This window comes from Mycteria americana, chromosome 16, assembly GCF_035582795.1.
Source record: "Mycteria americana isolate JAX WOST 10 ecotype Jacksonville Zoo and Gardens chromosome 16, USCA_MyAme_1.0, whole genome shotgun sequence".
NCBI lineage: Eukaryota > Metazoa > Chordata > Aves > Ciconiiformes > Ciconiidae > Mycteria > Mycteria americana.
This window is the reverse complement of record NC_134380.1, coordinates 13,250,025-13,259,541: the sequence shown is the minus strand read 5'-3', so window position 1 is coordinate 13,259,541 and position 9,517 is coordinate 13,250,025. Positions and strand designations below refer to the sequence as shown.

Sequence of the window (9,517 nt, the reverse complement as noted above, 5' to 3'; positions counted from 1 at the left end):
GACGGGCACTCGCTGAGCGGCACGATCGTTTTCATGGCAGACGACAGATTTACAGACAGTGGAGCGGTGCGGGGAAGGACTGGGCCAAAACACGCTGCACCACCACAGAAATACAAGATCATTTATAGAAACAACGGGGGAGCGGAAAACCCCCTCCCCTGCCCAGCAGAAAACGGGGCTCCCCCGGGCGGGCGCCCGCTGGGCACCCTGGCACAGCACCCTGTTTGTCCTGATCCTGAAAGGCAAGGCGGCACGGGGGCACAGCCCACAGCCGGCACGGTGCCGGGAGAGCACTAAACTACCACGGCTAAAACGATCCACAAGACAGCACGGCTCCGGGGGCTGCCCGCCGGCGTGGCCGGGCTGGGGGGCGGCAGGGCCAGGCTGGGCCAGCCCAGAAGCCCCCGCTCTGCCGCCGGGCGGCTCTTGGGGAGACGCCGCCAGAGCCCCGCGACCCTCCGGTGCTGCCGACAACACGACCACGAAACACGCACACACACACCCCCCCCACCCGGACCACCGCCGCGGCCTCCCTGCCCTCGCCGCCAGCCCTCCCGCCTGGGCCCGCTCCTCTGGCGGGGGGCTCTCCCCGCCACTGGCCCGGCGGGCACCCACCCCGGCCGGCGGGGCTCGGGGCCCCCGGGGCACGCTGGCCGCCCCCCTGCTCACAGGAGAACAAGGCTGGGGTTGCGCAGCTGCCGGTAGATGTGCAGGAGCTTCTCCGCCGTCGCGGCCGCCTCCTCGCCGAGGGACGGTCGGTCACGCAGGGTCTGCGCCTCCTTCAGCAGCATCTGCGAAGGGAGATGGAGGTCGAGATGCGAGTCGGCTCAGGGCCGCGGCGGGGGGGTCCCAACGGCACGCACCCCGCGGGGAGGGGACCAGGGCACGGTGGGCGCCCATCGCCGCCGGCGTGGGCTCGCGGCTCACCTCGTGGTTGGCCTGGATCTGGCGCAGGTACTGCATGCGGAGGTCGGGGGGCCCCGAGCCCTGTGCCGCCTGCTCCAGCACCAGCGCCTGCGGGGAGCGGAGAGCTCTGCCGGGACGGGTGCTGGGAGAGCCGGCTGCGGCAGCACCCAGTCCCGCGGAGCCGCAACCCCAGCACCGGGCAGGAAGCGGGTCTCCGCCTGGCAGCCGCGCTGCCCCGCTCTCCCTAGGCCTGGCACCGCGCTTGCCGGCACCGAAGCACCTCTGGGAAGGCTGCCAGCCCCTACGTGCCACAGGGGCCCTGCTCCATTTTAGCTGCCAAATTGACCGGGGCCCGTTCCCGGGGCAGACGGCGGGCGCCTCCCAGGGCTCCGCAGCCCAAACGTCCAGAGCCGAGGCCGGGGCTCGGAACAGGGAGCGGGGTCCACGACGGTTCCCCTCCCCAGCCCTGCCAGAGGCCGGGCCATGCCAGGTTGCCTGCCACACGGTGGTGCCAGAGAAACCCTCCCGGAGCGACCGGCTGCGGCCCCAGGCTTTGGCCCCCGGGTTTTGGCTCGCTTAGGGTCCCCCCTGCCCCCAGGGCCACGTCTGCTGGGGCCAGCAGCGGCCCCGCGGCAGTGGCCGAGCGTACCTGGATGCGCCGGATGACGGCGTGGTGCATCCTGCACATGTCGGCCAGGGACGGGCTCTCCATCAGGATCTCCACGGCCTGGATGGGACCTGCCGGGCTGAGGTCGTTCATGGCCACCTGGGACAGCGAGCAAATCCTCACTGCAATCATCGCCAGGCAGGGGAGGGGGCGAGGGCAGCCCCAGGACCCCTCCCCACGGGCACAGGGCTCCCCAAGGGGTTCTCCTCCCCCGTCCCTACTCCCCGCACCCCCCCCCCGACCCATTTGCTCTCCAGCCTGGTACAGGCAAACGCAGCAGAGACGCTGCCAGCCCAGCTGGGCCCTTCAGACCCCTTGCCCAGCCCCTCGGAGGGGCATTCGCCCCCGGCCCGGCCCCGGTGGCCATCAGGCCCCAGGAGAGCCCTCGCCCGCTCCTCCAACCCCGGCCCGGAGCGGCGGCAGAGGCGGGTACCGCAGCCAGGAGAGCTGGGTGCCGCTGCGGGTGAGCGGGTGCCCATTCCCTGATGAGATGCAGGCTGCCACCCCGGTGGATTTAATCCGGCAGGGCTTAGCCCAAGGAGAATTAACACCGTCACTAATCACATTGGCAATATTAGTGCTCTCAAGCGTGAATCAACCTGAGTCAGGTCATTGCCAGCATGCAGGCGGCTGGGCCCCTCGGCACGGGGTCAACTAGCCGCGGCAAGAGAGCTGGGCAGCAAGGAGTATTTTTCCTTCGCACTTAGAGGGGGATTTTCGCATTAAAGGGGGACGAGCTGCAGCAGATCAGATTTACACCCCGAATCCAGCCACCTTTTCCCCTCGCTTTGCAGAGCCAGCAAAGAGCAGCCGGCCAAAGCTGCAGGGAAAGCCCAATCCTTCCTGCAGCCGAGCCTGACACGGCACGGCGAGCGTCCGAGGTTATCGTATCTCCGGGGGGCTGGGCAAGAGATGGGCAGGAGCAGGGAGCCACGCTGCTCCAGTGGAAAGGCCGCAGCAGAGGGGCCCGCAAGGCTCCTGCGGCTCAGGGAAGGGATGCTGGGAGGGGAGGGGACGTCTGCCTCTGCCCTCACAAGGCCAGCCTGCCGCGCAGGGACACGGCAGCAGCTCACCACCCCTCCTGGCAGGGAAATGAGAACATCTGGGGGACACAGGGAAGCGGCCACAGCCTTCGGGAAGTCCCGGGTTGGGAGAAGGGGGACCGGCAAGGCAGCCCGTCCAGCCCAGCGCACGAGCCCCAGCCCCACAGCGTTCGGCAGCCGGCAGGCCCCACGCAGCACCCAGGCGTCCAGACCCACAGACGACAGCCTGGGGTCAGCACGGCAAGGCCATACATCACCCAGCTCCCTGGCACGAGCGAGGGGCTGCGGGACGGAGCTGGCTCCATGGGATAGGGGCAGGGGAGTTTCTCTGCAGGGCTAACCCATTCCTTGCCTCTCGGACAAGCAGCTGCACCGTGCCTCCGTCCGGTGCCGCGCCGCGCACCGATGCCACCTCCCCGCTGCTCAGCGCCTCGGCCCCGGCGTTCTCAGCCAGCAGCCAGCGCAGCGTGGCACAGCTCAGCGGGACATCTGGGGACGAAAGGAGAGAAAGCAGAGCTCGTTACCCCGATGAACGCCAGCCCTGCGGCTCAGCAGCCCTGCTCAGGCCAGAGCGACGCAGGACGGAGCGGCGCGCGCCTGGTGCGGCCCCCGCGAGGCCAGGGCTGACGCCGGGGCCGTTCCCCTCCCCGCCGAGACAAGCCGAGCTCGGTCATGCAACTGCCACCGCGTCCACGTGCCAGGGAGGTGGCGACTACCCAGGGTCACGCAGCCCTCCTCACCCAAGGAAGGGGCTGGCGACCGCCCCAGCCGGCACGCGCGGGCTGTGACAGTGCCATCCCGGCCTCTCCATCCCAGGCCACAAGCCGGGACGCAAGCGCCTCTCCCCAAGGAGATACCCGAGGAGCTCCCGGGATGCTCCTCGCCAGGGACCCACCTGAGCCAGAGGTTTTCAGCGCGTTTTTCAGCAGCTCCGAGGACACCCTGATGGATGCCGCCGAGGGGGGCAGGTTTCCCTCTCCCGAGGCGTGCGGCAGCTCGCCGGCTTTCACCCCCTCGGGTTCAGTCTGCTCCTGGGATACTCTGAGGAAGGTCTCCACAGGGTCTGGGGGGGCAGGGGGGGCAGCTGCCGGCGGGGAGGCATCCGGCCCGGGGGGGCTGCTCTCGAAACGCAGGCACTGGAGCATGTCAATGGTGCATTCGCTGAGGGGCAGGCAGATCCCCTCTCTGTCCGGGGAGAGGATGGGCGAGTCGTCCGGCAGGAGGTCGTCCAGGGCCTCGGAGGAGTCGGAGCCACTGCCCAAAATATCCCGTAAACTGTAGTAGAGGGCACAGGAGATGGTCAGAGGCAGGTCCAGCTTGGTGTCCGCAGCGGAGCCGAGGGGCAGCGTCAGCTCCCTCTTGTTCCCTGGGAGGAGCTGGTCGATGGGGAAGGTGAAGGTGGTGGCCGAATCCACAGACTCCTCCTCTAAGGCACAGGGGCTGGCCAGGAGCTGAACGCAGAGGGTCCAGCCCTCCTCCAGGCTGTACTCGCTGCAGTTCTCCAGCAGACAGGAGATGGTGACGGTATCTTGGAGCAGGAGGCAGCTCCAGTTGGCAGTGACAGTGCAAGCAATGGGCTTCTGGCCTTCTTGGCTGGACAGCAAAGCCGCGCTCACGTTCATCACCTGGTTCAGGCTGGCCAGGGCTCGGTTCTTCTGGTCCACCGCCTTCTTCAGGAAGGAAACTCTGCAAGGACAAAGCGTCGGTGCTGAAATAGCAGGGGGGACGGCAGCCGGGACGCTCGGTCAGCGATGGGAGCGTGGCAGAGGCCAGCGCCAAGGGCTGCCGCACGAAGGGCACTGCGCCGCGGCGGCAGACGAGCCGAGCAGCCCCTGGCACGAGCCCTGCGCCCTGAGCCACCCCAGGAACTCGCCGGCTCCCCCTCCGAGGCAGCCGGGATCCATGCTGCCTGCAGGCCGCTCTGCCCACGAGCCCCCATCAGCTGAGCTGACCCCGAGGAGCGGCTCTGGCCAGCCAGACCCCGGGGATCCCCCTGCCAAGAGAGAGGGACTCGTCCCCGTCCCCTCCCCACACGCGGATGGCCGCGGAGGCCGGAGGCACACGCCTGTCCTGCCTGTTACCGCGGACTTGGCAAGCGCGGCAGGGCGTCTGGGAGCGCCTGGCACCCTGCCTCTCCCACCTTCTGCCGCCGAGGCTGTAAACACCAGCCCGCCCGCAGCGCCGGAGCCGGCTGTGCCCAGGGGAGGGGGGCAGGCGACAGGGCTGCCCTTAAACACTATTTTTATCCTATCGAGGTCAGGGGGGCTTCCCAGCCAGGCTCCCGCACTCCGGAAAGGTAAATGCTGGAGCAGTTACTGCCAGAGACCTCACGGCTGATGCACAAAACCCCAGCTCGGCGCCCGTAAACCCGGCAGCTCACAGAGTAAGAGCACGAGCGCGCGGTGCCGAGCAGCCCTGCCCTTTACCTCTCCGAGGTGTTGCCTATCCCAGACAGCAGCTCCTTAATCCTCCGGCCGGCCTCGGCGGGCGTCAGCCCCACGTCAGCGTCCTCGGGGCTGCATAAGCCGCAGGTCATGAGGCGGCCTTTGGCAGACAAGGCCAGCAGCTCCGATTCACCTGCGGGCAGAGACGGGGGCAGGTCAGGCAAGGAGGGGAGGCGGGGGGGGGGCCGGGAAGGCAGCCGGGGCTTCCCTGATGGCTGGGGGGGGGGGGGGGGTGGACGCAGGGGGACGGGGAGCACAGGAGGGCACTGCCTGCCCCAAGACGGCGGGAGCCGGCCGTATCGCCTCCGGCTGCAGAGGGGTACGACGGAGACAGGACACTGACCGCGACAGCACACCCACCTTGCGCGTAGCTCCCCAAAAAGGGGTCGCCCCACGGAAGGGAAATATCCCCCTCCTGCCTGTCCTGTCCCCACGGCTCCTGCTCGCCGACAGCCCCGCTGCCCCAGCCATGCTTCCCGGAGCTGGCCGCCCCCAAGCCAAGGCCAGCAGCAGCTGGGGGAGGCACCTGGGGGGCCGCAGCGCCCCGGGAGCCAGCGCTGCCATGCAGGGTCCTCGGCGGCGAGACGCATGCAGCTCCGTGGGCAGCGAGTGGGGCCGGGCGCGGGCAGGGCTGCCTGCCTTGCTCTCGCCTGGAGGCCCCAGGATCCTCTCCTCGCTTGCCTGCCTGTTCTGGCCCCGTTTGCTCCTCCTGCTGCCCCGTGCAAGGGGCTCAGCTACGGCTACAAAATGCTTTCCCCCCCGCCGTCTAGGCCCTCTGCTCCCTTCCTCCACTCCCGCGGGCGAGCACCGCACCTCGCTCTGCGCCCAGGCCGTGGTCAGGCACCGCACGCTGCCCTCGCCGGAGGGGGGAGGTTAGCACCCAAGCCGTGGGGCTGGAGAGCACAGTGCGTGCAGGCTCCGAGCGGCTGCGCAGGAGCCCCCCGTCCCCCGAGACGGCGGCACGCCTGAACCCCCTTTCTGGAGCGAGCCACGTCCCAGCTCGCTCGGGGCTCCCCGCAGGCTGCCCTCCGTGCGGGGAACCCAAGGGGACAGGCAGAGCTGCTGCGAGCATCCCCTGGGAACCTGCACGGACCTGCCGCTCCCTGCGACACCGAGCGGAGAGGAACCACGAGCAGGCAGGGAAGAGCCGGAGCTGCGAGCACGCCTCGCGTTCAGCCCGAGTCGGCATGCTCGACAGAAACGACTTACAAAAACGAGGGGAGTCAACAAGAACGGATGGAGGACGGAGCCCAATCTGGACCGTAAGGAGGGGTGAAGACGTACGGGCTGGAATAGGCAGCTATCCTGCCCCGCTCCACCCCAAGACCCAGCGCACGCCCCGCTGCCGGCAGTACCTTCTGACGCCCGAGAAGACAAGGAAAGAGCCACAACGCTACAGATACTTAAACTGGCTGGAGACAGGACGGGAGGCAGGACGCCGGTGCAGCTCTCCGCGTCCTCGGGGTCGGAGGAATCGCCGACCCAGTCCAGGTCGACAGCGGAGATGTCCGAGTGCGTGCTGTAATACATCCGGCTGCCGCTGCCGCAGGCGGCGCAGAGAATGGGCCCGCGCAAGTAGTACTCCCTGAGCTCCGGCACCGTTGCTTCCTCCCTCTGATCCGCCTTGACGGCCACCATCTTCCCGTAGTGGCCCACAGCCACCACGCAGTCACAGCCAGCGTCTCCAAAGAGCTGCTCGTCCTCGGCATCCTCCGCCGCCCTCCGCTCCGTTCTCAAGGCCCCGATGAAGACGATGGGCTCTTCCAAATGATGGAGGATCTTCACGGGGGGGTCTTGGTTCGAAACGTCATGGCAGCCGTCGACAGCTGGGGAAGAGCTGAGGGCCTTCAGCGGCACGGAGCAGAGCTGTCCGTCCGGGAAGCCGCAGAGGATCATAGGAGACTCCAGCATAGCAGCGTCGATCCCGAAGAGCAGGCTGAAGAGGGGCTCTTCCAGCACGAAGCCCCCCGAGCACCACAGCCCCTCCCCGGACCCCACGGTGCCTGGGGAGGACGCGCAGCACAGGACGGGCAGGAAGCGGGAGGGCGGGCTGTCCCCCTCGTCCCCGGGCGGGGGGCCGGGGCAGAAGCCCACCTCGCTGACCTGCCGGTACGGGGGACTCTCCTGCTCGGGGTGCGGGAGCTCGTGCAGTTTCATCCACCATTTGCCATGAGCCTGGGACAAGGTGATGACGAAGTTGTTGAGCAGAGTGAACATGCACAGGCTGGAGTCCGGGAAGATGCAGGCGTCCGAGTCCACAGGGAAGACGCCGGAAGGGCAATTGCTTTCTTGGCCGTCGCCATCTGTCTGCTCCATTAACCTTCAAGCAAACAGGGAAGAGCTCTCAGCCAAGCCGTGGGGCGAAGCCAGCGCTTCCCTTGGCCGCCTCTTACCCTGGCCCTCGGAAACAAGCTCCCCGCAGCACAGCTTTTAGCATCTGCTGCAAGAGCAGCGATCCGGAGAGAGCCAGAGCTTCAAACCACGTAACGCTTCCCCTGCCTGCGGGAGGACGGGCAGGGAGAAGGCAGCGGTGGAAGCCAGGGACTGGGCAAGGCCCAGCGTGCCACCCCAGCCCCGAGAAGCGGCCCAAGGACTCCAGGGCTGACGGCACAGGGCTGGCCGAGGCCACGCTCGTGTCCCCGGGGGGTGACAGCCGGCTCACCTGCTCTGCTGGTCCAGGGAGACGCAGTAAATGCCGCTGTGGGCACAGAGGATGTAGAGCTGCCGGGGCTGGGGCAGCAGCTCCACGTGCCACACCTGGTCAGGGCACCGGTACACGGCCTGGGTGGAAAAGCAGAAAGAAACGTCACCTTCCTACGGCACCCGGGTGGTGGGGACGGGGCTGCTCGCCGAGGGAGCCACGGCGCCCACGCTGCCAGGCCGGGCAGAGCCCTGCTCGCCCGCACCCGTGCGGGGTAAAGAAAGAAACCGCTTGCTGGGCACCGCTCCCTCCTGGGCAACCCCAACGCGACTGTGAATTAACGGGGTTATTTTGTGCAAATGCAGATTACAAGCAATTTCTAGGAATAAATCTACCCCCGGGCAGCACCGCAGGTCGCGGAGCCAGCTGGGCTTCCCTGGGTGAGGGGCAGCCGCCCTCGGTGAAGAGCGGCAGGGGGTCGGGAGAGGGGCTGCAGGTAACGAGGCAGCCCGTCAGTCACGCTCCCCGAGGGGAAGGAAAATAGCGATCAGAAGGCCGGTACATGATCTACTTTCCTGAGAAGGAGCGCAGTGTAGGAGGCAAATCCTGGTATTACAGTGATGGCTTTCTTAGAAATGATAATAAGAACAAATTAAAAAAAGAAGCCGTGTATAACTCAACATGACGACTGCTGTTAGTTACAGCAAAGACAATAGCAAAACCCTTTGTAGGTGAGAAATGAAAGAGACGCCGCTTCGCTCGGGGAGGAAAAAAAAAAAACCCCTTCTGGTTTAATTAAATGTTTGTCTCGCACGTTCAGGAGAGGGGCCCGACGGCAGCACCCCCCCCCCCCAGAAGGGAGCCGGGTAAGGGGGTCTGGCGCTGCTCGCGAAGTTCGTTTGTGGATGGGGGACCCCGACGGAGGGACCCCTGGAAGGCCTCTGGCCCCAGACTGGGTGACCAGCGAAGGGGGACGCGACTGGCGTCCCCGCCAGCTTCGCCCTGTCCTGGGACACCGGCCCGGCGGGACACCGGCCCCCGAGCACCCTCCCGGCGCGGGGGACGCGGGACGAAGCCCCCCGCCCTGCCAGGCCGCTCACCTTCAGCACCTTCCCCTCCTGGTCGTAGACGTAGACGAACTCGCTGCCGTTGGAGAGGTAGATCTCGTTCTCGTGGCACAGCACCCGGGGCTTGCCCGCCACCAGCCCCCCCACCGGGCAGCAGAAGCCGGCCAGGTAGTCCACCCTGTGGCCCACGTGTGCCATGGTGCCGGGAGGGGCGCGGTGCCAGCCTGGGGGTGCGGGGACGGGGTCAGCGCTGGGGTGGGGGGGGGTGGGGGGGGGGGGGGGGGGCTGCCCACGCCCGAGTGGGCATCGAGGGGGAAGGGGATGGGGCCCCTCTGCCAGCACCTTGGGGTGCAGGCTGAGCCCGGCCCCCCCAGCACCCCCGACAGCTCCGGGCGTGCGGCCAGCCGCCCCCCCCCGAGCCCCGCAGCCCCCACACCGCAGGCCCAGGCCCAGGCCCAGCCCCCCCCCAGCGTCAACCCCCGTCCCCCACCCCCTCACTCCCCATCCCAGCCCCCCCGGCCTCAGCCCCACAGCCCCCAGACCCGCCCCCCAGGTCCAGCCCCCAGGGCCCGAACCCCCCCTTCAGCCCCCCCATCCACCCCATCCCTCGTGTCCCCCCCCCCCGCCTCCCGGTGGGGCTGCGGGTACCGGGCGGGGGGCGCGGGCGGCTCCGCTTTACGGCTGCGCGGCGGCCGCCGCAATGGGCGGGGAGTTTGCGACAGGCCGTAAAGTCGCGATGGGCGGGCCGG

General features: G+C 68.3%; 1 protein-coding gene across 1 annotated transcript; it reads right to left on the bottom strand.

The window, feature by feature from the left end:
* On the bottom strand, positions 1-9,517 carry FAAP100 (FA core complex associated protein 100). The gene is made up of 10 exons (XM_075518789.1): positions 9,417-9,517; positions 8,802-8,992; positions 7,723-7,841; positions 6,416-7,380; positions 5,043-5,193; positions 3,512-4,302; positions 2,969-3,105; positions 1,556-1,672; positions 928-1,014; positions 1-791 (listed from the first exon to the last, which is right to left on the bottom strand). Exons 2-10 carry the CDS (start codon positions 8,964-8,966, stop codon positions 666-668), a joined length of 2,658 nt encoding a protein of 885 aa, XP_075374904.1. The 5' UTR covers positions 8,967-8,992; positions 9,417-9,517; the 3' UTR covers positions 1-665.